At 50.3% G+C, this 27655-nt stretch overlaps 7 protein-coding genes across 7 annotated transcripts; 4 read left to right on the top strand and 3 right to left on the bottom strand.

The window, feature by feature from the left end:
* Positions 1 to 945: 945 nt before the first annotated feature.
* On the top strand, positions 946 to 2546 carry BDP81DRAFT_454089 (unsaturated glucuronyl hydrolase; the record flags this gene model as incomplete). The annotated part of the gene is made up of 2 exons (XM_060592897.1): positions 946 to 1209; positions 1260 to 2546. 2 exons carry the CDS (start codon positions 946 to 948, stop codon positions 2544 to 2546), a joined length of 1551 nt encoding a protein of 516 aa, XP_060440039.1.
* A 96-nt stretch (positions 2547 to 2642) lies between these two features.
* BDP81DRAFT_398997 (uncharacterized protein) lies at positions 2643 to 5564 on the bottom strand (the record flags this gene model as incomplete). The annotated part of the gene is made up of 8 exons (XM_060588529.1): positions 2643 to 3298; positions 3351 to 3673; positions 3725 to 4123; positions 4179 to 4199; positions 4256 to 4458; positions 4522 to 5216; positions 5276 to 5356; positions 5420 to 5564. The coding sequence occupies 8 exons, from the start codon at positions 5562 to 5564 to the stop codon at positions 2643 to 2645; spliced, it is 2523 nt and encodes an 840-aa protein (XP_060440038.1).
* Positions 5565 to 7609: 2045 nt separating this feature from the next.
* On the top strand, positions 7610 to 10324 carry BDP81DRAFT_358330 (uncharacterized protein). Its single transcript, XM_060586355.1, has 3 exons — positions 7610 to 8503; positions 8556 to 8772; positions 8854 to 10324. Exons 1-3 carry the CDS (start codon positions 7633 to 7635, stop codon positions 9944 to 9946), a joined length of 2181 nt encoding a protein of 726 aa, XP_060440037.1. The 5' UTR covers positions 7610 to 7632; the 3' UTR covers positions 9947 to 10324.
* A 1780-nt stretch (positions 10325 to 12104) lies between these two features.
* Positions 12105 to 13477, bottom strand: BDP81DRAFT_398995 (cytochrome P450; the record flags this gene model as incomplete). The annotated part of the gene is made up of 3 exons (XM_060588528.1): positions 12105 to 12149; positions 12207 to 13325; positions 13403 to 13477. The coding sequence occupies 3 exons, from the start codon at positions 13475 to 13477 to the stop codon at positions 12105 to 12107; spliced, it is 1239 nt and encodes a 412-aa protein (XP_060440036.1).
* Positions 13478 to 15543: 2066 nt separating this feature from the next.
* On the top strand, positions 15544 to 20174 carry BDP81DRAFT_484602 (uncharacterized protein; the record flags this gene model as incomplete). Its single annotated transcript, XM_060595111.1, has 5 exons — positions 15544 to 15888; positions 15942 to 16140; positions 16206 to 17300; positions 17355 to 18388; positions 18462 to 20174. The coding sequence occupies 5 exons, from the start codon at positions 15544 to 15546 to the stop codon at positions 20172 to 20174; spliced, it is 4386 nt and encodes a 1461-aa protein (XP_060440035.1).
* Positions 20175 to 22480: 2306 nt separating this feature from the next.
* BDP81DRAFT_438553 (uncharacterized protein) lies at positions 22481 to 23523 on the top strand. Its single transcript, XM_060591326.1, has 2 exons — positions 22481 to 23102; positions 23154 to 23523. The coding sequence occupies exons 1-2, from the start codon at positions 22646 to 22648 to the stop codon at positions 23390 to 23392; spliced, it is 696 nt and encodes a 231-aa protein (XP_060440034.1). The 5' UTR covers positions 22481 to 22645; the 3' UTR covers positions 23393 to 23523.
* A 99-nt stretch (positions 23524 to 23622) lies between these two features.
* Positions 23623 to 27625, bottom strand: BDP81DRAFT_410327 (major facilitator superfamily domain-containing protein; the record flags this gene model as incomplete). The annotated part of the gene is made up of 8 exons (XM_060589120.1): positions 23623 to 23658; positions 23754 to 23904; positions 24027 to 24417; positions 24470 to 24776; positions 24865 to 24944; positions 25006 to 25252; positions 25331 to 25587; positions 26995 to 27625. The coding sequence occupies 8 exons, from the start codon at positions 27623 to 27625 to the stop codon at positions 23623 to 23625; spliced, it is 2100 nt and encodes a 699-aa protein (XP_060440033.1).
* Positions 27626 to 27655: the final 30 nt, after the last annotated feature.

Below are 27655 nucleotides of genomic sequence, written 5' to 3'. Positions count from 1 at the left end.
AGTCAAACCATTGCTGCGGTCTTGGAACCTCAACCAACCGCGGAGGCTATCCGTGTATGCACTCCATGGGAAGTTGTACCGACAGCTTGGTTCTCGTGTTCTTCAGCCATGCCAATCCGCTCTGCCAATGGAGATGCCGGTCTATGCGGCTTGGAGGCGAGGGGCGTTCGCGGGGATAACACCGAGAGTCCGATACTCAGCGAAACCTGCACGTGAGCAGCAATTGCGACCGAGACGAACTGCAAGAGGGACGGTCGCCCAATTGAACTGCAGATATCTCAGCCTTCGAGCTCTCACGCTCTAGATGGCAACGAGGACTTCGGTTCTTCAAAGTCGTACAAATGGTCCTACAGATGGTCGTGCAGCAGAGTGAGGAGGTTCCACGACGATCGGTAGGCAGCCAAGCAGCCTGTGTCGTACAGTTTCACTGGAGATCAAAACTATTGTCTTGCATCGCCAAGCTTGTAACAATAACGAGGATGACCGCTTATATAAGCTCAAGAACGTGATGGCAATGTTTTCGCAATAAGATTAGACTTCCAGCAAGCCAAGTCGGAAGAATCACAGCTGTCAAGATCTCGACTTCGGGCATCGGGCGATCGTCCGGACGACAAGTCCTCCGCTTGGAGACTGCACCATCACCCGATTACCGCTCCAACCAGACTTTGGTTACCCGACGCTTCGACCGAACGCCTCAATCTTGAATCTCGCCGCAATTCCGCTGCGAAGAACACAACGTCTTGTCCCGAGCGACAGGCCGAAATCACCGTGCTTCCTTCACTTGGTGCCAGCACAGAGTTTCCGCTTACTTTCAAGGCATTCCATCTCACACAAGTCCTTATAAGACTCTAGCCCCGAGTGTTCCAGGGTCACCTAGTTCGTAAGTGAATATTTCAACGACTTTGTGTCTGTTAGAGTCAAACATCTCAAATCCTCTTTATCGATATGGCGCATCTCAGTGGACACAGCTTCATCCCGGTGGATGACGTCTCTTCCCCGAAGAACGTGACTTATGCCGAGTCTGACAGCACCACCGAGCTCAATGCTGATAGCGATACTAGCATTTCAGAATCAGGAGGCCGGTCTGTCACTACCTTGAGACGGAAGATGGCGCAATCAAAGCCAATTCGAGAACAAGTCGGGGGCTTGTTCGAGGAGAACGTCACTGCCAAGATCTTCAGGACAGCTGCAGATGCACTTGTCAACAATGTAAGTGGCAATGCTCTCACCATGAGACGTCAGCTTCTTACAACGTCCAGGATCCCCCATTGGCGTACCCAGAGTACGTCCTCCAGACGGGCCCGGAAGCCGGCAAGTACATCTTGCGAGAGGCCGACTTCTGGACGTGTGGTTTCTTCCCGGGCAACATCTACTCCCTCATTGAGAGACTGGTCAAGTTCCCTCACACTATGCCCGGTGGGCAAGACAAGGCAGCTTTGCTGTCTAAGCTATGGTCGCTTGGTGCCTCATGGTCAGAACCCCTCCACACCACAGCAAAGCGCACGGATACACACGACATGTCATTCATGATCCAGCCGTCAATGAGAGTCAGATGGGAGGTTGCCCAAGACAAGCAGGCTCTGGATTCTATCATCACCGCGGCGAAGGCTCTCTACACGCGGTACAACTCGACCGTCGGAGCAATCCGGTCCTGGGACGTGCTAACACAGCACGGAGTCACCATTACCAGTCAGACGGACGACTTCCTCGTGATTATCGACTCCATGTGTAACTTGGACTTGCTTTACTATGCTGCATCTCATACCGGAGAGCAGGAACTATGGGACGCTGCCACAAAACACGCCAAGACGTTGATCAAGTCAAACCTCCGCGTTGAAAAGGACTCGAGAGGACTCATCAAAGAGAACATGTACAGCAACATTCACGTCGTAAACTTTAACCCCAAGGACGGCGAGATCAAGGAGCGAAGAACGGGTCAGGGATACGCCGCCGAGTCAACGTGGGCGAGAGGCCAGGCCTGGGGCGTTCTCGGCTACGCTCAGACATTCCTATGGACCGGCGATGTGGAGTTTTTGGAGGTTTCCCGTGGGCTGGCAGAATACTTCATCATGCGGCTGGAGACGTCACCAAAGTCCGTCGAGTTCCCCGTTGAGGGCGAGAACAGAACCAAGGGCCGATACGTTCCGCTCTGGGACTTTGATGCGCCGATCGAGAACAAGGAGTTCCCTCTGAGAGACTCATCTGCCGGTATCATCGCCGCCAACGGCATGCTGGTTCTGTCCCAGGCTTTGGCAGGACAGGGTCTCGCGAAGGAAAGCGCGAGGTACCGGGACATGGCTATCACCATCGTGAAGGATACCCTCGACTTCTCGCTGGCGACGGAGAAGGCCAAGTTCGTGTTCAGCAATGGCGAGATATCGACTGCGGACGTTGAGGAGGGCAAGACCTTTGACGCCATCTTGAAGAACGCCACGGCGAACCACAACACGCGGGACCACAAGAGATACTGGGACCACGGCTTGGTTTACGGTGACTACTACTTGATTGAGTTCGGCAACAGACTGCTGAAGATGGGATTGGTGTAATTCATAGTACTTTGTGTATGTACAGGCTAAATGAGGGTATCACGAATAGAATATGAAATCGTTTTTCGCATGCGAACTCCCGCCTTCAACCCTTTTTCATTCCAGCTGTGAATTATCAACAGGTCCCCAGCCGTTGACTGGCATGGATGCATTGCCGCTGTTCGCCGTTTGCGCTGTAAACATCATGTCATCGAAGCTGATGATCCTGTCCATCTCCATGAATCTCTGATCCATCAGCATGTGCGAGATAGCAGAGAGTTCATCAGGCGCATCCGAATCTCTTGGAGTGAACCCAGTCATCGGCATGGGTGATCCCATAGGGCCCATCATCGAGCCCTGCCTCATCTGACCCTGCGACTGCTGATTCTGGAAGATAGGTGGCGGTCGAGGCTGCGACAATGCCGTCGTCTGGCTCGGTGCCAATGGACTTGAAGCAGGTGGCGCCCTCCTGATGGAGCTCTGGGCGAACAAAGCATTTCCCTGCTGGTGGCTGAATGCCGGCGTCTGAGCAGCAGGACTGCAGCCCTGTCCGCTGATACCGCTGGAGTAGCCTAGCACATCAACGGTGAATTGAGGATCTGCTTGGCACTTGCGATGGAGGTCGCGGAGCTGCGCAGCATATTTGCCAGCGAGACACTGTGCGTGCTTTTCTTTGAGGATGGGCCCGACCCAGCGCTTGGCCATCTCTTCCATGCTCTCAACTAGGGTCCAGAATTCTGGAGCAAGCTCAGCGTCGTAGTATCGCCAGTGGACTAGGAAGCATTAGCACGGTGTTGCACTTCACATAACTCGATGTCTACTTACCGAGGAGTACTCGAGCGCTGATGAAGACGCAAAAGGCGAACTGGCTGGTAGCTGGGCTGTTTTCGGGAGTGTACTTCAAGTACTTCTCCGTGATGGTTGTTGTCTCGACTGCCGCTTCTTGGCACGTTTCAGCGCTACAAAAGCTAGGGAGCTTTACGATATTAGACCATCGAGGCTCTGGATAAGCTATGCGTTGGTGGAGTAAAATCATTGAGGTGTTGTGGGTGATGTGTGCGAGCGTAAGGTTGGGGTCCATGTTGATGAGAGCGGGTTGGCGAGAGATGTTGGAGTCCTTCCACTTCTGAGGCAGGAACATCTTCCAGCTAAAGTCTTGTCAGCATGAAGAACCCCTGATGGCGCGGCTCCATACGTACTGCACTAGACGCAGGTCCAACTCTTTGAATCGAGTAAGCCAGCTGCTAACTTCCTGTCTATCCTGGAAGTTGATCTTCTGCTGAAGAAAGTAAGTCGTGACTCTACTGAGCGACTCGGTCGCTTCTATGCAGTATGCGAAGGCCCCGACTGTCGTCATGTCGACGGTGTTGGGACCTTTGCGAGGATGAGCAGTGATAGGAGTTTGCGGTGGCGCATCAGCCGTCTGCTCCGGACTGGGGTAATGTGCTGGTAAGAAGGCGATGGAGTTGCCCATCTTGGCGGCTGATCGATCCCAAATGCCAAAGAAGGGAGTGATCACCGACTCTTCCTTATGCCAAAGGCCACCGTCGGCAGGAAGTCTGCGGTAAACATCGTCGGATGTCAGACTTGTATTCCATCTGTGAAAGTCAGCTTCGCTATCTTGCCTTTACATGTATTTATGCAAGGCCTTACCCTGTCGTAACTGAGCAAAATCTAAAGAGGAATGTTTAATATTGCAGTGACACAAAATCTGATTTGGAGATGCTCACCTGTCAAGGTTGAAGATATTCCAAAAGACTCGCCGCCGTTCTTCTTCTTCGGTCCAATTTTGGGGCGGTGGTATTGACGGTAATGGCTTCAGAAGAGGTTCTTTATCTTGGTGATCAGCTTCGATGCTCATTTGAAGGTACTCGACGGTTCTTGTAAGAGAGCCGACGATTGACCAAGCTTTCGACGCGTCTCCGTTTCCGATCTTGAGAGTGTTAGCAATGCGGATCGGCAACACCTCGACGCGGGGGCTTCAAGCAGCACTCACATCGTTGAAGGCTAGAATGACCAGCGCTTGCAGATTCTCGACCGATAGGTGATCCATTGCGTTGAGTATGACAATGTTTCTTGACCGTGATGTCCGGCGCTCTACTTCGAGTGCTGACAGTCGGATTTCCGAGTTGTCGACGAATCGAAGGGCTGCAACTACCATGGCATGGAGAACGACCACCAAGCGGGGCAGCTGTTCCGGGTCATGCACCCTCCTCCGGAATTGGGTCTCGTGAAGTATGGGAATCCAGGGCTGAATGATGTTGAAGTGAATGTTGATGATGTCCTCCAAGAGTTCAGGCGATGGCAGGCTTGTCGTGATGTTTTCCAGATCCTCTAAGGGGAAGGCCAAATCGATGTTGGGGTTGCCGCAGCTATCGACCCTACGACGCTTTCTTGGTTGATTGTGCGGATGTGAGACAATTTCAATCCCATCGATGGTGTTTCGTCTGGAAGAACTAGACGTCGTTGGAGAGAACACGGGATGCTCAGCTACCCCTTCAGGTGTGCCGGCTTGAGAGCCAGCTTTGGTCTTCGAATTGAGTTTGTGAAGCTCACGCGCCAACAAGGAGAGAATTCCGACCACATTCTGGGCCTCGGCCGGCGCGCTGTGCGACTCTGTGTTGCCGTTGTCATTTGAAGTCGGGTAGGATCCTTCACTAGACTTTTGCAATAGAGCATTCTCCAAAACCTCTTCATTACAGTCAATGTTGAGCTCAAATGGCAGGGTTCCCGATTCGGGTGAGACTCACCCACTCGGCGATTCAGACTCTCAACCGCCCCTGGCTTGATACCCGGCTTATTCTTCTTCAAATCGTACACGCATGGCGAGTCTATCCAATCAGTATGCCTATCTACGTCCATTTCGACATGAGTACGGCACATTGGAAACTTACCCAACCGCTTGCAGTGCGAACATATCGGCTGGTCGCGGGAACACCGCAGCTTGCGGCGCCGACAGCCCTGGCAGGACGGAATATCGCCGTCAGAGCCATCAGGGGGCTGCGATCCCGAAGCCGGCGCCGGTGTGGTCAGATCCATATCGGCTCGAGTGATCGGCGCTCAGCAGCAGGCTGACAGCAGCGGTGGCGGCGGCGTCCCGGAGAGAGCCCGGTCCGATCGGCGGGTGACCGAGAGTCAAAGATCCGATGAACGCCGCAGACAAGGGCGTTTGTGCGAGCGGCGCGGGCGCTTCTCCGTGTGGCTCCTCTCAACGTCGGTTACGTGTCAATCGTCGGCCATGGAATCGTGCGAAGCGACGATGCAAGAGGGGATCAAAAGAGGATTCCTTTGTTTATGAGGTGCGAAAGTTGGGGGTGGCTGTGGGGAGGGGAACCGTCCGGGGTGCTCTCGGTTCGAATTGACCGAGGGATTTGGGGCAACGGCATCAACTCTCTACACTAAGCTCTTCTAATTCCTGAACTCAGTCTGCTGCCCCCCCTCCCCACCCCCTGACCACGATCCACCTTCCCACAAGCGGACGAGCAAAGAGGAGGCGGAAAGTTTCCCCCGCACTCTGGAGATATCGAGACCGGGGGTGAGGAACATGGGGTGGTCAACTTGGTGGAACGAGGTTGGTGCGGAGAAACTGGAGGAAGCCCATAGTGCGTCACTAGCGCTCGCGGGCTCCTTTGAGCCGATGCCCGGCACCACACGAGGGCTAGTCGGCTCTCACTTGTCTAAGCAGAAAGAGTTAAGTAATCACGAAAAGAATTTAGGGCAAGGATGATTTCGGCATGGCTGCGATCTTGCTACAGCTGGGTATAACATTAAACACGGCGTCTTGTTGATGAAGCCACGAAGGAAAGCAAGAGAGAATTCGAGAAGGAACTCGAGTGAGCGTGAAGTCCAAAACCCCCGGTGCTCAGTTGTATTTTCGCATTTCTCAGGTTCACGTCGGAAGAGCTAAACTGCTGCGCTGACGTGGTCTTGGACAAGGCGTATTTCTGAAAATACCTTGTTCTCAATCATTCATGTCGGACAATCTCTGAATACGTCCTACAGTATCTTCGTTTTGGTGCGCGGATTACACATTTGGGTAATACTGATGATGGACCGACTATCGTGGCCGCTTCATTACAGTCCGAGGAACTTGATCTGTCGCGCCTGTATCTGCTTGACTGCAAGGTTCAGATTCGCTCGACGTGAAGAACTTGTCGAACAAGGGTCCCGAAAAGTTATGGCGCGGAGAATGTCATCCTCGAGCGCAACCATGAAAGCCTGGGCCCAGCTCTCATTCTCATGTACCCCGTACCCATGTGGAATAGCTTCAACCCCGATAGTTTGCGCATGCATGTGACACAGGAAACATGATCTCATGGCCAACAATCTTGAGAGCGCCAGGGACTCGGGTACCTGCAGAATATTGCATGGAAAAATCCCCGAAGAGCTGCAAGAAATATTCAGCTGCCGATGGCCGTATCATAACAGGGAGACATCAAGCTGACCCATGCGTCTGTGGTCAGTTAATAGTCTCCAGGACGACGAACTCCTTATTCAGAATGTCACATAAGTACTCAATACTGAAGAGAGCGCACGTCGTTTCTCCATTCGACGTCTTAGAGAGGCTGGCCGCATTCTTACGAGGTGAAAAATCACCGAAGAATTTGCTGCATGTTCATGGTCGCATGCTCAGTAAGACTCCGAAATCATGCAAAGGGAGGAAGAAAGGGTACACCTGGCTTCTCCTGCCAATCTTGACGAGGAGATCATCACTACCCGCGTGTTTGGTTCAGATGTAGAAAAACCATGTCGAACATGAGTACAGTAGCTTGTGTGTATCACATGCTGTAAAGGTATAGCCAGAGTCATTCGAAACTACTTCTGCTGGCTCATTAATAACTCTATGTACGTTTGACACTGCCTGAAGGATTGCAGTGTCGCGACTATGACATCTTTCCAGCCTTCTCTGGCCGGCGCATCAAATGCATCCCGGCAGGCTATCCGACAAATCCCCCGATATCCGACGCATCCAGCGAAGCCACAGTGGAACCAATGGCCTCAGAATTCATCGCGAGACAAAATAAGACCAGCCGATGAGTTTCGAGGCAGAATCCGAGCACTTCCATTCCACACAAGTCATCTTGCGTGTTCGCGAACATCTCTCACAATGCCACCCCTGTCAGGATTCTCCAACAACGCCCTCCGAACCAGGGCGGACTTGGTCCAAGCTACGCTCGCGCTCCTCCGGCCCCTCCTACCCCACTTCTCCCCGTCCAAGGGCCGGATCCGAATTCCGGTGACTTCGGCAACGCACTTTGATGAAACAGCTGCCCAGCTCGAAGGTTTCGCCCGGCCGTTATGGGCTGTAGGCGCGTTACTCCTTGGAGCTGATGCCACTTCAGATCCATCACTGTCCGCTGCAATCACCGAAGTAGTCCAGCCATGGATCGACGGCTTCGTCACAGGAACCGACCCAGAGCACCCGGAGTACTGGGGACCAATCACTGGCCCAGATCAGCGGATGGTAGAGGCCGAGATTGTAGCATTTGCTCTTCTTTCCGCGCCTGATCGCATCTTCAAGCCGTTGAGCGACAAGTCAAAAGAGAACATCACCAACTGGCTCCGGTCTTTGAACGGAATGGAAATGCCAAAGAACAACTGGCGTTGGTTCAGGGTGTTTGGAAACTTAGCTCTGTTCAAAGTCTGCGGTGTGCCGTATGAGACTGTTCGCGATGAGATTAATTCAGACTTGGCCCTCCTGGATAGCTTCTACCGATTCGATGGCTGGTCGGCAGACGGTCCCTGGCAAACGCCGGAGCAGGCTCAGGATGAGTTCGAGCAGTTCGAAAAGACTGGAAGGCGTGACGCGATAGGAATTGGCAGACAGGCCGACTACTACTCTGGTAGCTTTGCAATCCAGTTCAGCCAGCTGCTCTATTCTCGATTCGCTGCCGATATCGACCCTGAACGAGTGGAGAAGTACCGCCAAAGAGCGAGAGACTTTGGTGCCACTTTCTGGCGATACTTTGACTCTGAAGGTGAGTTTTCAGGATTCCGATTGTACCGAAGACCGAGACTGAGATGTTCAAGGCTCTGCCATACCATTTGGTCGGTCTCTGACCTATCGCTTCGCCTGCGGAGGATATTTCGCTGCTATAGCTCTTGCAAAGGTACCCGATATGCCAAAGCCTCTCGATACCCCTGGCGCTATCAAAGGTTTTCTTTTGAGGCATCTGAGGTGGTGGGCAAGCAACTCCGATGGTGTATTTTATCCTGATGGTACCATGAATATTGGTTGGTTATATCCGTGAGTTGTCTTACCCCAGCCCCTGGGCCGTTCTTAGACTTTGGTCTCAATCCAGGAAACTTCTCTAATCATCTATCTTAGGAACATGTTTTTGTGTGAAGACTACAACTCACCTCAGTCTCCCTACTGGTGTTTGAAGACCCTTGTTGCGGTTGGTCTTGCGGAGAATGACGACTTCTGGATTGCAGAGGAAGAGCCATACCCCACGTTTTCTTCAACAGACTCGATCGCCCTCGTCCCAGCCCCCCAGCAAATCGTGTGCAACCATCCTGGGAGCAACCATCACTTCCTCCTTTCGCCAGGACAATTCGTAGCATGGCCCATGAAGGCCAACCAAGCCAAGTACTGCAAATTCGCATACTCATCCGCGTTCACATTCTCCGTACCAACGGGCCCGCTTATCCAGCAAATTGCCCCCGATAATGCTCTTGCTCTGAGCCGGGACGGCGGAGAGACGTGGGCGGTAAAGTGGAAATCGGATCTAGTGCGCTTCTCGACTGCGTTCATACAGACAGCTTCTGGTACACAAGAAGTACAAGCAGCGAGCGCAAAGTGGTACCCATGGGGTGACAGAGCCGTCAGTGTAGACACCACATTGATCCCGCCGTCTGACCAATGGCCGGACTGGCATGTTCGGGTACACAGAATTAAGGTGCACGAAAAGCTCAAGACGTTACACACTATTGAGGGCGGTTTCGCCATCTCCGGCCGCAAAAAGGGAGGCCAGACTGACGGGTTGCCTCTGCCTGTCATCTCCGAGATTCCGAAAGACGCCAGCTTGGGCTCTGCCGAAGGGATTTTACAGAAAGAGCTTTCTACCTTGGTCTTGTCTTCCGCGGGCGCCAGCGGCGTGGTTTCGAAATCGTTGAGTAATCCTCAGACGACATCAGAAAGTTTCCCACTGAAGCCCGACTCGAACACAAACTTGGCCTGCCCTAGGACCTTGATACCGGTTATTTCACACGCCACTGTCGGTGGCCTGGATGCTGGATTTGAAATCGTCTTGGTCGAGTCTATCTTTGCATTGTCTACCTCGGTAAACAGGGGTTGGTCCAGCACTGGAAAGACATTGGCAGAACGATGGTTGGATGCTCCACGGGTGCAGCTGGACTCTGGGTTGTCAGACTCTGCAGACGATGACGTTATGTTAGTTGTTGCTTCCACTCAAGGTTGAGTTACTTTAATAAGCCGGGCATATACACTCCTAGAGATCCAAGACACCAAACAGCATCCCCGTAAGTTTGTCCTTGCGAAAGAACAGGCATGGACTAGCATTTGAAATATGACTGTCACTTAATGGTGTTGAGAATGAATGCTTCTTCAATCTTGCAGTGCGTACGCATCTAAAAGTTTCATCGCTGTAGCATTTTGAGTTGTACTTGAGATATATCAAGCATGCCACTGGAGGTTCATGGCTCAGATGGAGGTATGGTGTAAGTGCGCTACAGTCGATTTTGATATGGATCAAGAGAACTTTACACTACAAGAAGTCAGTAATATTTTGCGGAACCTTGATGAGACCATTTCTATATCCGTGCATTCATATTTGATATGGGAACCTTGAAAAACCATAAGTTCGACCATTTGCTGCAGTCTTAGGCGAACACCATCGAGGTTCACAAGTGACGGAGATAGGTCTCGGCACACTTGAAAATTCCAGGATATCGGAGATGGCTTCGCCATAAGGATGTATGGAAATCTTATCGACCTTCGCGTGAATGCAATATCCTCCTAACCCCCCCAGAATTCATCTGCTTGTATGACATCAATACGTACTCAAAACACTTTGCATCATGTCTTCGTACCCAGAAACTAGAAGCGGTGCTCGTCCATGGACCGTGCCGCACCGGCCGATGTCTTTCACACAAATCAGCGACCAGCTTTCTATGAACGATGGCGTAGTTCAAGAAGGTCCTATCGAAGAACAACTTGCATCCGACTCGCCGTCAAGGTCAGAACCTGAAGCCGACATTGCCCTCGAAATAACACCCTCAACCCTAGAGACCAAACAACGCAGAGGTCTTTGTAACCTTCACATTAAGTTCGAATCAAAGATAAACGAAATCAAAGTCAAATACTTCCGCTGCCGAAATGAAAGTCGTATGGCGTGGGAAAAAGAAAAAACGACTATTATTGACAACTACAATAACGCTCCATGCTGGGCACTTTTTCGGTTTTCTCCCCGGCGCAAAATCGACGCGATCAACCGGAAGCAAGAGAATGGCATGAGATTCTTTGCGGAGGCCGAGAGAATCGAACGTGGGCCCGCGGAGAGAAGATTTAAGGATCGCGAGCAGCTTCACATTCACTGCTATAGGAGAGTGTGGAAGGAGTTGTACCCTTCGATGCCATTTTGGTATGACGAAGTATCATCAAAGTCGAATGCACTGGGCATACCCGTCACAACATTTTATCAACCGATGTATTAGTAAATCTTGCGCCACATAAACGGGTAACAATCTTTCAAGAGATGAGGGTGTAGGTGCAGGATAATCGGTCTTCGCTGAACAATTGATTGCTGTCTTAATCTTTGATGCCAAGAGCCAGCGACCGAGTTAGCTCTCGGCGTTGATAAGGTGATGATAGATAGAAAGAAATCAATCAATCATAGATACCTAAGTAACTGGAAATAGAGAGTATATGTGCGTTGCCAGAGTTTGGCGAGGCCGTGAGGACTAAACTTTGACCGGTGACGGCGCCTTTTGAGCCATCAGAGCCCAACTTGACCCCATCGTGCTGCATACTGTGATACTCAAGATGATATAGAGCTTCAGCGAGTGACCAAAAACCCCGAGGAAGCTCACTACTTGGTTTATTTCTCTTGGAACTCAGAATTCGATACTATGGATGCAACTTGTAGCTGATACGTAAACGCGAAGCCCTTCACAAAACGAAATGACACCCTCAGTTCTAGTGATTTCACGACCGACTCCAGATGAGGCAGCTGGGATTCTATTGATGAGAACGCAAGTAAGGGAACATAAAAGGCAAGTTTCGATTTCTTGATGTTTGTCGGATTGGAAGCCCAATTTGACCGTGAGTAAGGGTATAAATATAAAACAAACAAACAAACATAAGGGTAGAGCAGGGGCCACCTCGAGAGGGTACAATTACACCTCGACGGTCCACCCAACCTCCGGTTGGAATCTCCCTTCTACTCCTTACGCAGAATCAATCAATACAGAGATATTGATACTTCGTCACCCCCAGGACCCTACGGTTCGAACCAAATTCCCTGTGAAAGGAATACCATCATTGTTGTCGTTTGCGTACTTCTCGGGCGGTTCAGCAAGCCAACGCTCAGGCACAAAATCATGCGGATCAGCAAAGTTTTAGGTCGAAGTGTAAGCTGCGTACTGTGCGGCACTTGTAGCCGTCTATAATCATATTAGCGATAGTGAGCATGAATGTGCAGAGACGATGTGGCTTCTTACTCCCTCTGGGACAAATTGCCCGCAAACAGTTGATCCTCCCTGAGGAGCCACCCGAGGCACCACACCCGGAGCCGGGGGGTACATGCGAAGTCCCTCTTCCAGACACGCGTTGAGATAAGGAAGCTTTTGCAGGTTGATGATGTTCAGGTCCTGAAGATGAAGCGACCGAATCTCTTCAGAAAGATTCCTCAATTTGTCGGCGTTGTGACATAGAAGAAATGTAAGTCCACTCAATAGCGTAGCTGTTGTCTCCGTTCCGGCAATCATAAAGATTTGGGCGTTGGCGTACATCTCCCCTCGGGAGATGTTGTTGAGGTCAACATTTCGTTGAACGAGACTCCAGATATCCCCTCTGTCCTTGTCATACTGTAATCGGCGATCTACCCTGTCGTTGGAATACTTTGTGTGTTTCTCCATCTCTGCTTTCAGGGAACTCGACAGCAGTGGAGCGAATAGAAGTCCGAAAATTGGGTAGACCCGCAAGAAGGTTCCCATGATCATATATTTGACACTCGAGAAGATGTTGCTTACCCAGGGCACATAGTCCCCATCTTGAAGCATCCCTAGTGGTTCACCAAAGGTGAGATCGGCCATCATGTCGAAGGTGATGAAGTTGTACATCCTCACTATGTCGACAGTCTTCGCGTTATCCCTTGGTTGCCCATCTCGCTGGGACTCCTTCTCTCCTAGCTTGGATACCAAGAGGTCTGTGTATCCACGAATGAGTGATTCTTGCTCTCTTAAAGCCTTCTCAGAAAAAGCGTGAGAGAAAATACGGCGTTGTCGTGTATGCGTTGCGTCATCTGCATGCAGGATATCAGAGTGCACTTGGTGGCCCATGAGCGCCCTGTCTTTAGGGAACCCGCCACGACCACCGACCCGGTGTCCTTGGATGTCTTTCCATGCTCCAGGGTCGATGTAGCTGAGTTGATTCGGTCCAATGCGTACTATCGGCCCGTACTTCTTGTGTAGACGAACACCCATGCTATGCGAGCTTCCGAGACTGAAGTGAGAAAGTTGAGGAAGGCGCGAGGCCGCATAGAGAATTGGTCCGGGGTATTTTCGAAGGGGGTGGAAGAAGATTTGGTAGACAATGATCCAGGCTCTCCAGAAGACTAACTGCTCAAGATTCAATCCATTAGCTGTCAATGAATGTTCTGTGAATACTACCTAGGTAAAGTACGGATCCTACTTACGAGGAGGATTACAGTGATAGGGGCAGAGACAAGCCCGGAGCTCAAGAGCTCTGCACTCCGTGTCATGTCAATCATCGTGTCGATGAGTATCAGTTTGTGCTTCCGTTAGATGACATGTTGGTTCTAAAATTCAGATTTCTCGGCCTCTTATAATTAGTTGAGATGAACTCAGCTGCCATGATGGTTGCGGAGTTATTGCGCGGAGATAGATGACGAATCATCCCCGCCCTGGCAGAGCGAACAATACGCGGGTTCGTACCCGGGACCGGAACCGTCACAAATACCGAGAGCTATTCCTACAGGGTCTCGACTTGGTCTGCTAAAGATCCAGTATTATGAACACGAATACTATGTCTTATGGTCTCAGGTTGAAACATCTGGGAACATTGAAGCATCAGGGCGATGTACATGCTGCCCCCTTGCCACTTTAGGTACTTACTATGCTGAGACCTCGCAATCCATCTCCATCTGGAGTCAACCTGGCACACGCGAGTGCGATCTTACTCAAATGCACAAATCAAAGGCATGGCCTCGGTACTCTAAATTCATGTGTTGTAAGTTATTATGTTCCGGTACTTACCTACCTAAGTACTAATTTGAATCAAATACTTAAGTTTCGCGGACGAGCCGTTGGCAGGGAAGAGCATAAAAGTCCCGCCAACCATACGAAATCCATTTCGCATTCAATCAGCCGTCGGAGCATAAGAGGAAATACTCGGCATTTTATCCGGGTCGCCCTGGACCCCTAATAAGGCTCCGTCTTTGGTACAACTCTACATGGGCATCGTAATGCGGACTTTGAGTCTACTTTCAGTAACAACGCGCAACTTCATTTAGCTGGATGATCGGGTCTACTTGCCCGTTCCACTCGATCTGGCAAAGTGGAACGCGCGGGGGATGGCCCGTGTCCGGGATCGTCAAGTTGCTTCACGAGACCTCCTGATGGGCAGCTCTCTCATCACCAGTATAGCTAGGCGATGAGTGGACAGAAAGTTTGCTTCGCTCGATTTCTCGATCCATGAGAGTAACGTTCTTCAGCGGAATTTATTAGCGTCTGAGCTGCGTCCCCAGGCGATCGACCCATGAAGACTAGGTAAGTGAGCTTCGTTTGTTCCTCTATGCCTCATTCATACTGGAGACTCGAGCCAAGTTCGTACGATGAGATGTTGTTTGAAAAAGCAGCAAAGACCTCATGTACCGAAAACAAAGAAATTGTTATCGCTACTTGGCATCGTATTCTGATATTTCGCTTGAACTTGGTACGGCTGAGGATTCAGGAGAGGAGTCTACAACAGAATCGCAGCCTTTAATGGGCTATAGTTCCTCGACAACAACTAGCACATATCTACAGGATAATAAGTAGGTGCACAATTTTGAAGTTAATGTCGAGGGCAAAATCATGGTTGTGCAATCTAGCAGATACTGGAAACACCAATAGTTCGCACCTCGAACCCTCAAAACAAGAATGTCTCCTTGCTGGCCCGCCGGTTACACGATACACCGGACGATAGTATTATGACAGTAAGATACTATTAGCAGACTTGAACTGCAACACTCATTCTTGGTCATCATTATGGGCTTCTGTGCACTATTCCTGGAGTAAGAGAGGTGCTTGTCTGTTGTCAGTCTCTGTTGCAAATTACTGCCACAGAGAGTCGATGTGCTTATTCAATATTCAGTAGGTCGGCGGTCTTGTCGTACTGAATAATACTTAAGGTAGTTTCGGTCGAGGGCAAACAGATTTGGAGCAGGGTTGCCTTGAACGGAAAGTCGTATCTGGCGACGAAAATCGACCGGGTTGTGTTAGTCCACTTCTGGAATAAGCGTGACTAGGTAGAAGGATTGGCGACGGTTTGACCTCTGAGCTTCAGCTGATGCTGCATGTCAGCATGAGTTGCATATTCGTGAGCCACCATCAGCGCCATCTTTCAACTAACGAAGCGACGACGCGCTCATACTGGCCCTGTCTAGCTTCGAAACCGCCCCCAACTTAATTGCTTCCTGTGAGTAGTTCGATTGCTTGAATGAATACCTTCTACAAATATGGAGTGAGTCCCCGTTCTCAGTTCAACTATTCAACTGGAATCCTCAATCTTTACCCACTCTGCACAACGAAGAGCTGTGTTGGAGCAGATTTACCAATGACAGTCAGCGCAGCCCAAAAAGAGGTGTCGGAAGCCGTGAAGAACGACAATCGCGATGTTTCCGACCTGTGGAAAGAGGCTCTAAAAGCCTACAAAGGCATCGTGGGGTTTGACCTCGAGCGCAAGTTCGATAACGTTCAGGCGATGATCGCTCAAGGCACCCACGAGATGGAGAACTTCCACAAGTTCCGCCACAACGACAAGAAAGTGGACAAACTGCGAGGTCTGTTTGCCGCCAATCTCGATTACATCGAAAAGGGCGCACAGCAGCTCGTCGCGGCAGCTGTCCCAGCTTTCCCTCCGGCTGCAGCCATTGGCACCGCGGTCACCATTATGCTAAGCGTGAGTCGTGTTCTCCGTCATTTGATGTTGTGACCAAGCTCATCAGGATCCAGGCATGCCGCCAAGTCTCGGCAGACTATGACATCGTGATGGTGTTCTTTGAAGACATGAATAGCTTTTTGCAGCGTATCACGATTCTTGAGACTAGACTCCCGAAACACAAGGGTTATCAAAATTGTCTCATGGATGTTTTCACGTCTTTCCTAGTCATGTGTGGCTTTGCGCACAAGTTCATCGAGCTAGGCCGTTTCAGTGAGTCAATGAGCGAGATGGAAATGATATCAATCACTGGTTTGAGGTTCCTAACCTTTCAATAGAGAAGTGGATCAGTAACCTTCTTCAGGGCGAGGATAGCGAGCTTGGCGGCGCTCGTAAAGGCATGGATCTCAAGATTCGACGTCTCCAGCAAGCGACAGAGTTTGCAATCCTCGGCAACACCGAAGAGCTCCAGAAGATGAGCACAGAGTTGTTGACTAACCAAAACACACACACTGCAATGCTGGAGGAGCAGATGCAGGTCATGAGCTCGATTCGTAACACCACCGAGATGATCCAAAGTGACATGGCGAAGTTGCTGAAAGCCTTCAACGACCAAAAGCGCGAAGAAAAGAAGGATCGTGGCAACGACCAACGTGGTAAGGCGGCGGAGCAGAATAAGCCACCATCTGCGAAGAGGATCCGCAACATCCTGGTAGAGGTTGAGGGTGAAGATCATGAGTACCACGTCTTGAAGGAAACACTTGTCAAGGACACCTGTACTTGGGTGTTTTTGCAACCAGCGTGGGACGAGTGGCTGAAGCAGGGCCAAACCGACCACTTGACTCTGGCCATCACAGGAGACCCCGGCACTGGAAAAAGTCACATCGGGCTCACTGTCTACGAAAGACTGGTTAACGAAGCCATGAACGACACTTCGAAACTTACGTGTGCCGCACATTTCTACTTCCGAGAACAATCGTCAAGTCTCTCAAACTTCTGCAACGCCATTACAACTGTCATCATCCAAGCTGTTGAACAGAACGCTTCACTCTGTGAGCTAATCAACGCAGAGATAATGAAGGACGACTTCGACATGGACTCATATGTTGCCGATTCACTCATTCGTCAAATCTTGGTTCCCGCGTTCGGAGAAGCCTCCAAGTACAAGCTGTTCCTACTTTTGGATGGGCTTGATGAGCTCGAGGATCTCAACGAGCTTCTCAGTTTTCTCAAAGTAATACGTGAGGAAGATCTGAGAATACATGTGGCCTTCACATCTAGACCAGGGGTTCTATCCAGTGTGAAAGAATCATCACCCGTGCTTGCGGTTGATGTCACGAGGGAAAACCAAAAGGAAGATCTGAGAGCGTTCATCTGGAGTCACATCAACTCCTTGTCTACCATTAGGAAGTTCGATCGCTATGTTCAACAACGTTTGCCGACAAGGTTGAGGAGGTAGCCACGAGTAAGTTCTTCATCCAAGCGAGATGTACCTGGACATGCTAACGGCCTAGACTTCTTGTACGCGGCGCATATGCTTACGCGTTTTGACAATCTCGGCCGCGAAGGCGCTGTTATCCGGAACCTGGAAAAACCATTGCCCTCAGGACTTCATGGGATCTATGAAGGCTTGTTGACTGACTGCTATCGTCGCACTGAGCTCGAGCACAAGCCCGTTGTGTCTAAGCTACTTCATTGGATGGCCTTAGCTTTTCGACCATTGACTCTCAACGAAGTGGTCTCACTGGTACGATTATGGTTGAATGATGCCAAGTTTGACCTTGAGAGTGTTCCCGAACCCTTCGAGAGCTTTCTTCAGGTCGGTGATCCTGGCTCTGATGCCGAAGAACGTGTCAAGATCCAGGCTCAGGGCGGTTGGGGCACGGCTGTAAGCGAGTTGGAGAAAACGCAGACAGCCGTCGACCGTGAGGCCATCTACAATGATGGTGAGCTGCCTGTCAAGTTTAAGGAGCGCTCTATGCGAATGTTCTTCATTAAAGAGCCTGACGCGGCCGACATTCACGCCCACCGCATAAGGCCCTCAGAGATTCATCGGCAGATGTTCCTCGACTGCACCAAGCTTGCCTGCACTACGAGCCACTACCCATTCCCGATTGCCAGTGCTCTCAGTCGTTATGCAGTGGTTCACATGATACCACACTGGTCTCGCATTGACTTCGAAAGTCATACGGTTGCGGAACAAATCGAGGCCATGGAGGCGCTGGCTTCTACGTTGTCGAATAAAAAGTCGTTCTCCCGGATGATGGAGTGGACTGGGTCCAGTTACTCGAGTACATTCACCGATGAAGTTTTCGAAAGAGTCTCAAGATGGGGTCAACTTCTCAGCGTCCACAACGAGGGAATGGACAAGGATGCAGTTGAGTGGTGGAGAACTGTCTCAGAAAATCCGCGAGTGTGTTTGCTCTCTCTCATCAAGGCACACTTGCGGCAAACTTACATTTCTCTCAATGTCGACACTGCCCTGGCTTCTTACAGAAGAGTGATAGATGCCATAAAGACTGTCAGTTTCACTTTACCCTTCTCCGAACCCGAGCTAATCCGAGCAGAGCAACTTGGATCCTGTTCATTTGCAGCAAGCAAAGAAAAACTACGAAGCTGAGATCGGAAACATGACAGAATCTCTGACTGAGAAGCAAGGTGTCCTCGGGATCGAAGGTCTCTTTGAAGACGTTAAAATTGAATCGACAGGGTACCGCGCACTTGCTTCTCTAATGCTACACTTCAAGCATCTGAAGCCTGCTGAGACCATGTGTCAAAATGCACTGGGTGGCCTCGATGGGGCTCTCGAGACCGTCAGAGCTAGGGAGCTAATGGCCCGAATTCACTTGGAAGATGATGCACAGGCCGCTCGCCAAGACATTCTCGAGTGTTCTGAAAAGATGAACGACGAAAGTGTTCCGCTAAATTTGCGCCACGCTGTCTGTATCACCAAGGCGAGGGTTGAGGCAAAGCTAGAGATGAACGAAGCAGCTGCCGCGTCTTACGCTCATGCAAGGTCTGTCGATCCGTCAGTCTTGATGACTGGGGAAACTCTGAATGAAGAACTCGATCTGTTCTTGGAGGAGGACAGTAAGCAAGGCTTCATTGGTGTTTTAAAGAGCTGGAGCCCACTGCAGCGACTAACCTGGCTTTGCTGGGAGTATGACGACTACCACGGCGAGAGGTCACAATTGCTCCGTAATGTTGCCGTCCAGTCCGGGCAAATTGATTGTATCGCCCAAATATACCTGGATTCTATCAAGTACTTGGACAATGTTAATGCAGCCGCACCGCTACGAATCGATCTCTCGTTGTTCTACCAGCATGTGATCGGGAACATCGAAGCCGCAAGACAGGCCTTGGACGAGGTACTCGATAGTGGTTCAACCGGCTACCCGTACGCCATCACAGACTCGTCTCCCGACTACACTGTTACTCGTGCAGTTGACAACTACAGCGCACTGCTTTATGGAATCTTCCGAAGCTCCCACGACCCTAAGCAAAAGACAGAATTACTTACTACTGTCGAAGGGCTACTCAACCGTCCTCTCGCCCTGGATGTACTGCCGACTTCAATCACGTATCTCACTTTCCGCCTGATCGTCCTCTCTCGCATGTACTTGAAGTTGGGCCCCGTCACCAAATTTCAGGACACTCTGCAGAGTGTTTTGGCTGGCTGTATTGATGCACTTGGTGATACAATCAGTTGGAATGATGCAGACAATCTGGCTTGTCTATCGAAAGCTCTCGACATTCTTGGCAATTCCATATCAAATGGCCAAGAACTAAAGAAGATGGCGCGCACAATGCAGTCCGCTGTGTTCTGTCATCTTGACCCTAAGGTCAGACTGATGGACGATGAGAACAGCGACGATTCTGACGAAGACGGTGGAGATGATGGAGAATCCCAAACGGATGCCAAGGCAGAAGATCGGCCCACCGACGAAGGGGACCTCATTGAAGGCGCCGAGATGTTCTGTGACGGAACGTGTGACCAAGATACTAGGAAGTTCTCTTGGTGGGGGAAGAGATCCGCTTACGCCTGTCTGGTCTGTCGCGAAGTTGTCTTCTGCGAAGATTGCTTCAATAAGCGTATTACGGATGGGGAGGCTGGGAAGCCACACAATGTCATGCCGATCTGTGACCAAGGCCACGATTTTCTTAAACTACCTCTTGAGGGTTGGAAAGGAGTCGTAGATGGGAAAGTAGTCTTGGACGGCGAAGAGCCGGTAGAATTCGGTGAGCTCCTAAAACAGACACGTGATGTTCTTTGCAAGGAGGGTTGGGAGGAGTTTTGGAGGAACTGATTTATGTACATCTAGTCGCTAGCACCTTTTATGTGATTAAGGCAATTATTTCAATGGCACTTGACTTCTGTAGGCTTTCTAATGTGGTTGAAGATCCTGAATCTACTTCTAGCAGTAAGTTAGCGGTAGCAAGGTCAGTCAGACTTGAGCTTCGCAGCCAAACCCATCTCAGCACATTGAAGAAAAAAAACCCTCAAGTTTGCGATAACCAATGATCACACGGCACTGGGACAATGAGAGGCGTCAACCCAATAGATCGCCGCGCAATACTCTTCTTGCCCGACCCCTGGTCCCCTACTGCCTAGACGTAAGGTGAGAAATTAGGTATGTAAGCATACTCGACTTCTGTCGTACAAAAACGAATCCGTAATTGCCGGCCAGCAATTAACGTCCGTCACCCACTTCCGGGCCCCCAAAATTTCATATTCCTACATTTCTACCCACCAGCTTTAACTAACTTTTGTATCTATTATGATGCTACGACGATGCAACTTTCGCTATCACTGGGCTTTTCAGACTCGCTGGATTCATCTGTGCTATTTTCAAGTTCGCCCGCCTCGATCTGAGCCCTCCGAATAGCTTCAATGTCAGCAAACTTCGAATTTGGGCTCATTTTGACCTTCTTGCGCTTCCTAGCCCTACCGGCATCAACCTCTGCCTGTAGTGCCTCAATCTTTCGCTGGGCTACTGCCAGTTCGTAATCCTTCTCATCAAAGCCCTTCTGAACTTTCCGAAAAAGCAGGCGCTGCGTGTGTTCATCGTTATCCAGCTTGCTGAATAGGCTGAACTGATCTTGGAGCTCACCCCTCTTCTTGGGGGTCGACCAAGGGACTGCTGATGTTTCTGCCGCCCATTTTTCGCTTGCCTTGCCATCAGAAAGCCCTTTGCAGACCTGAACAGCCTGTTTGGCAGGGGTTGACGTGTTCTCAAGCAGCAGGGGGCTCATGAGGGGTCTAGCCATACTGACAGGCCACAATCCAGTCCATTTCCAGCCACTGATGATGTTTTTGCTTGTCAGGGCTGCCTTGCGTGCCTTGCTGTAGCATATAATGAAGTTTCTCTTGCCTACAACTGTGCTAGCATTCCACTCGGCACGTAATCCAAGCTCCTTCTTGTATGCTGCCTTAAGGGGGCCAAAAATGGACTGATCTAGAGGCTGAAGGACGTGTGACGTATGTGCTGGCAAGAAGAGCAAGTGCATCTTGTTCTTGAAGCAAATATACATGAAATCCGTTGTCTCATGGCTTCCATGACCATCCAGGATCAATAATCTGACCTCTGAGGGGTCCGCTGGCTGGGTTGAAGGGATAAAGACCTCTGTTAACCACTTGACAGCTGTAGAGTCTGAAGTCCAGCCGTTTTCTGTTGCTATGAACCTCCAGGGTTCGTATGGCTTTAGATCTAGAGGGAACCACTGCTGCTGGACATTCTTGCCCTTATATATAACAAGTGGAGGCAGTGCCTTGCCAGTTGCAGAGATACACTCGATCAGAGATGTCCAAGCACGCGATCCAGGCTGTTTCTTGCGGATAGAACGAGTTTCTGATGATCCAAGAACAAGACCGTTTGATCCTCTGCCTTCTAGAATACCAGTTTCATCCATGTTGTATCGATTGGAGGCTTTGATGGCCATGATCTCAGGGATGGCGAGGTGCTTAAACCATTGCCTGATGACATTAGTTGAGGCTCCATTGATCCGCTGGGAATCGATTGCTCTGCTTCTCTGGGCCCTTACAGATGGATTACTCTTGATAAAAGACTGAACCCAGTTCTTCCCAAGAGGCTGGGGGTCTCCATGGATCTGTAGGATACGCTCAGCAAAATTCTTGAGTTGTTGATGGGTTGGAGGCAGGCCCAGGGCAGCCTGAATTCGAACCCATTCAGCTAGATTGCTTTCCTGGGTAGGAGAGAGCCTCTGCTGGTTGGAAAAGGCAGTATCTCTTGACTGAGCTCCTCGGATTCGGCGTTGAAGTGTTGACCTTGGTATACCCGATTCAAGGGATGCCTTCTTAAGGCTTTGTCCGTTAGCCATAGCCTCAAGGGCTTGGCTAACGTCAACTTCTGTATATTGCTTCATCAACTAAAAAATAGTATATAATAAAAGTTCAAAGGGACTGATAAGGAAATGATGAAGATATTCAAGTTTGTTGTTGGGGGATGAAAATGGCGGTGAGTCATTTTGGGGGGGCCCGGAAGTGGGGGGGGCCTGGAAGTGGGTGACGGACGTTACGCCTCATTTACCACAACTTCCTTATCTCCACCAAGAAGGACAGATTTACACCATGGACTTCTAGACTCTGCAAAATGCCACTGCCCTGCGCGTATAAATTGGCACAGCAGGGACTAAATCAGTGAAACCAAGACTTCTCCTAGAATAACGTGCACCTTCCAGTTCTTTAGTCCCGGTGTGAATACGGTGATCGTTAGACGAAGCAGTTGGAACTTCTGCGTAACTCTTGCAAATCTTAAGCATGTCATTCACTATCTCAGCCGTCACATACGATGATGCTGCTGGAGTTTCAAAGAACAACATGACGGCCTTCTACCACACCGATACTCATTGGCGTGCACTCTGGAAGTCGACGCCTTTGGATGAGATCATCGAAGGTGCCACTGCTCGCATGCCCCATAGCCTCGTCGGCGGCAGGGAAAAGAAACGGCACCAGAAAGCCGTTGACGCCGATAGTAGTGAAATCGTGGGCTACTCACGGTGGATCCTGCCCGATGATGATAATCGCATCTCTTGGTCCGAAGCAGCTGTTCGCGAACCCTCGCAAGAGGAAGCTGATAAGTTCCAAACAGCCTTCCAGGCCAACACCGAGGGCGGTTCAATCAAAGGTATGGACGGAAAACTACAAGCTGCTCTGGGACTGCCGCTTGAGGAGGCCGAGGTTGCCGCAATGCGATCACAGGAGGGCCCATTTCTAGGTTTGAACACCGTGATCAATAAACACCCTCATATCAGCTAACATGCAGCAGTTCTAGACTATCTCGCGGTGCATCCAGATCATAGGCGGAAGAAAATAGCTTCTGTTCTGGTCAGAAATGGTATAGAGCAAGCTGATGCAGTCGGAATGAAAGTCTGGGTCATGGCGACTAAGACTGCGCAGCCTATGTACGAGAAGCTTGGGTTTGAACTCGTGGACAGCGTTAAAACATATGTCACGGAGTTCGGAATATCCAAGCCTCATGAGAAGGCCTTCTTAATGAAGCGATAGAGCTCGCACCCAGAATTCAGGGCTTGGAATTTTCGAGCTCAAGTGCAGGATCGCTACTAGTATGAAACGAATGTATATGGTCATAAGCTCTCTAGTGTCTGTGATCTACCGCAAATACGCCTGAAACGCCGTTTTGTTGCTTAATGCCCATGTTCAGATACAAAATTGCCGCCAAGGCCTTAATAAGTTTCCATCAATGCTTTGTGTAAGTCCAAACCCATGATGGGCCTTTAGTAGGTGTAGCGGAAGTCCGATGCCTGAGTTTCCTGGAGTGATCAACGCATTAGTAAAGCCTTCTAAAACATTGTTTGCTCTATATATCTCAGATCCTTTCCAAATAGTGGGGTTGGAGACAACTTACATCCGACGCTTCAAGCTCAACCTTACCGCGCTCGGCCTTCGCGTTCCAATGGCGAAAGTAGAAGCTCAAGGCAATGACAACTATGACATTCAGAACGGCGCATCCCAAACAAGTGCTCAGCCCAGGCAAGTAGTGAGGCTTGTCTTGGCTTCTGCTCATAGTTTAGTAAGTCTCTCGGCTCTTCGAGGAAGAATTTGTTCGTTTTCCAGGAGGATCCTGGCTGTGGCGCACACACAGTATGCGGCCTAGGTCTACAACACACGTGTGACATACCTGAAAACAAGAGAGCCGGCGATACCACCAATTCCGCTAACGCCAACTACCATGGCACTGCAAAATGCGCGCTTCCACTGTCCTCTGATGTTATTCGCCTGGTACGCCATCGTCGCCGGCACGGCGCTGACACTCCCTGCGACGAGGAGGAAAACGCCCAAGTATCGAACGGCAACATCACTATGGAAGCCCATAAGACAGGTCCCGGCGATTGACAACACCATGTCGCCAAAAATGATGGGGCCTCGAAGCATGTATCGATCTCCCAGCCAGCCCGTAGTGTAAGTGATGATGGAGGCAAACACGTACGGTGGCGCCGTCAAGATCTGAGCCTTTCCCGTGTCGAAGCCCATGTTGTCTTTGAGGATGATTGGCAGGAAGAAAGACAGAGCTTCGCACAGTGGTCAGTAAAGAGCCTCAGAAGGATTGTAGCAGAAACTTACAGAATATGACAAGAGCATTGTTGAAGTAGATGATGGACAAAGCCCAGACTTTGATGTCAGCCCCGCCTCTGAGAAACTTCCCGACGCTGAAAGGCGGCAATTCTGCATCTCCCCTATCGGCTTGAACTCTGGAAATTACCCAAGCAGTTTCTTCCTGTGAAAGAAACCTCCAAGTGCTCTTCTGAGCATCGGGGAATCCGACGAGGAGAAAATAGCCAATAATGCCGATAGCGCAGGTGATAACACCCTCCATGATGAAGATCCACGACCAGCCTTTGAGGTTTGCAGTCCCATCAAGTTGAGTAAGCTACGAGTAGAAAGTAGTCAGACACTTGCTTCACCGGGTTCAAGGCGCAAATGTCCAAAGACTATTGCCAAGCTGGGAATGCGCTTACTCCGAATGCCAAGATTCCCGCAAATGCAGAAGCAAAGCAGACAATCATGTAGAATACCGAGTACCGTTTTCCAACTTCGTCTGGAAGCCGTTAGTAAAAGTAACACTTTTGGTACTCCTAGTTCAAACGAAGATGACTTACAACGAGTGTACCAAGTGCTCAAAAGGTAAACACAGCTAGGGAAAAATCCAGAGTCAAGTGCACCAAGGATCACTCTCAGAGCTACAAGCTGGCCCCAGTGCGTCAGAAATCCCATTCCAATTACGATGCCTCCGCAAATCATTGTAATAGCCGTGAAGTAAGCCCGCGGACCCAAAGTTCGGGCAAGAATGACAGAGATTGGCTGGAAAGTGATATAGGTCGTGAAGAATGCCAAGCTCACGACAGACTTTAATAAGTGAGTGTTAGTTCATTCAATCGCACATTATATCCAAGCAGATAAGTTTTAATAGGAGTTCAAACTTACGTATCGGTTGCCAGTCAGGTCTAAATCTTCTCGCATACCGGCAACAGCGGCAGATGGAAGGTTTGACCGGTCAATAACAGAGAAGCAGTACAGCAGACCAACAGTCGCTACAAGGCGAATATCAACCCGCCTCATGATTCTCTTCTGTTCGGCCAAAGAGAATCCATGAGATTCCTGCTCCGGTGCTGTTTCCATGATGTCGAGGTCGTTTAGTACCGAACTGCCCTGGTCAGGCGTCATCGCTTGCTTGTTTTTGACTGAAGACATCGTTTTGATATTGTATTTCGTCGTCTTTGTGCTTTCGAGAGTTGTTCAGGTGCCGATATTGTGTGAAACGCAAACATCGTGTGAACAGGTAGGTCTCCTTTATCACTCTTTTCTCTTTGTCCCTCCATTCACTGTATTGATATTGAACCTCGCCAAGGGTTGAGATTCTTCATCTTTCGCCCTCCGTTATTTCTCGAAACATCGCGGTCGCGATTCACTACGATGGTGCTTCGTAAACTTTACTAAGGCACGTGAAGAAGGATGGTGGGTTGTGACGAATCATCGTGGTGTGGTGAATCAGAAAAGAGATAAGCGACGATGGCGCGCGCCTGAATTTGGAATTTGCTGGGCCATGAGCGGGCCATCCGAACGGAAGAAAAAAAACCTGACTTGGGTCATTCCCACTTTCCAGGCTAGATGTACTTGGTTCTCCCCGCTACCCCAGCCAAGCGGCCTTTCAAAAGTGCTGAAAATAGCGGAATTTGAATGAAAGGGTCTTGTTTCCTCCGTCAAAGAGAGGAAGTGTCTCATTGCTTCCCGCTGTTCAGGTATGACGAAAAGAAAGACACTGTGCTGATTACCTATTGTGGCATGTATGCAGGCTCATTTTGATTGACTTGATACGGACCTGTCAATTCTCGAAATAATAGTTCAGAGACATCATCAAGCTAGTCAAGCCTGATGCTATTCAAGGACCGACTTAGGTCTTGAAGGATTCACTTGCGGAGACTCATGAGTGAGTATTCAACCCATCACAGTAAGCGACGTTCAGTGGATGTGGGGGGGCTTCATCTGGAATTGCGCTCATCTCAATCGATTGAAGAAACCTCCGACGGACTTCATAGGGAAGAGGAACAAAATACAACCTCTTCCGGGAAATATCCAGAATCCAACCAACTAGTCCGCGGGAAACTGTACCCGGACGAGGAAACATGGCATGCTGTCGTTTGCTTCCTTGGTTTAGCGTCCAGATCGGGGTCATGGATTCCCTGCGGGTATCCCGGCTATCTACAGGCTCCGTCATGATGCAGATCACATCCAGTCTGTCGGACTTCCACCAGCCTGGTTATAGGCTACGGCAATGTGTACCCGCCATCGATCACTACGTTCGAGCCTGTCATGTAGCAACATGCATCACTGGCAAGGAAGACATAGAGCTATTGATCCAGAAGGACATCAGTTAGGGCTGTTCATGTGTCATGCAATGCGGGCCGGGGGTTGGGCACTCACTCCTCTTAGCTCGGCAGGATGACAAACCCGGCCACCTGGGATCATTGATAGCCAATGCTCCATCAGCTCTCTCGGCTGCTTTGTCAACACTGCAAGGAACATTGTAAGCAACACTGCACGTGGGTTTGGTGCCAAATATAGGACTCGGGGAAGAAACCACAACTGACTCTCGGTGAGGATGTATCCAGGCGATACACAATTGACGCGCGCAAAATCGGCCCATTCGACGGACAGACTTTTGGCAAGCTGCACGACCGCCGCCTTGGAAGCATTGTACGCAGCCTGCTCCTGGGGCACGTTGACCAGAATAGCGCTCACGGAAGCGGTGACGACCAGGTTTCTTCTCCCTTGCTTCTTGAAGATGTTTCCCACGGCCTGCGCAGTCCACATGACGCCGTCGTAATTGACGCTGTTCATATCCTGCCATGTCCTTTCCGTATACTCGAGCGGCTTCACGTTTGCACAGACGCCCGCGTTGGCCACTGCTATGTCTATGCGGCCTCCGCCGAACTCGCTAGCGATCTGGTTGATGGTTTTCGCAATGGGGTCTCGGGATGTGACATCGGATCGATATGCCTGGACGCGAACACCCGTCTCCTTTGCGATCCGGGCAGCTGTTTCGTCGGCTTTGGCGTTCGTCTTGTAGATGAATGCGACGTCTGCGCCAGCTTCTGCCAGCCCGCGAACGACTTCTGCACCGATACCCCTTGACCCTCCAGTCACCACTGCAATCTTCCCTTTGAGGGAGAACTGCGAAAGAATTGGAGCGTACAAGTTCTCGGGTTGATAGAGAGGCATCTTGAGAGGCTGGTTTCGTTGGGTGGACTT

Source organism: Colletotrichum phormii (assembly GCF_030913505.1).
Source record: "Colletotrichum phormii strain CBS 102054 chromosome Unknown BDP81scaffold_26, whole genome shotgun sequence".
NCBI lineage: Eukaryota > Fungi > Ascomycota > Sordariomycetes > Glomerellales > Glomerellaceae > Colletotrichum > Colletotrichum phormii.
The sequence above is the reverse complement of the archived record's forward strand: the minus strand, read 5'-3'. Positions and strand labels throughout refer to the sequence as shown.

Excerpts from the sequence above, each read along its gene's own strand:
- BDP81DRAFT_358330 (XM_060586355.1), top strand. The coding sequence starts at position 7,633 with ATGCCACCCCTGTCAGGATTCTCCAACAACGCCCTCCGAACCAGGGCG. Across the intron at positions 8,504-8,555 it reads GCGATACTTTGACTCTGAAG|GCTCTGCCATACCATTTGGT; the intron begins GTGAGTTTTCAG and ends GAGATGTTCAAG. Across the intron at positions 8,773-8,853 it reads AATATTGGTTGGTTATATCC|GAACATGTTTTTGTGTGAAG; the intron begins GTGAGTTGTCTT and ends CATCTATCTTAG.
- BDP81DRAFT_438553 (XM_060591326.1), top strand. The coding sequence starts at position 22,646 with ATGTCATTCACTATCTCAGCCGTCACATACGATGATGCTGCTGGAGTT. Across the intron at positions 23,103-23,153 it reads ACAGGAGGGCCCATTTCTAG|TTCTAGACTATCTCGCGGTG; the intron begins GTTTGAACACCG and ends AACATGCAGCAG.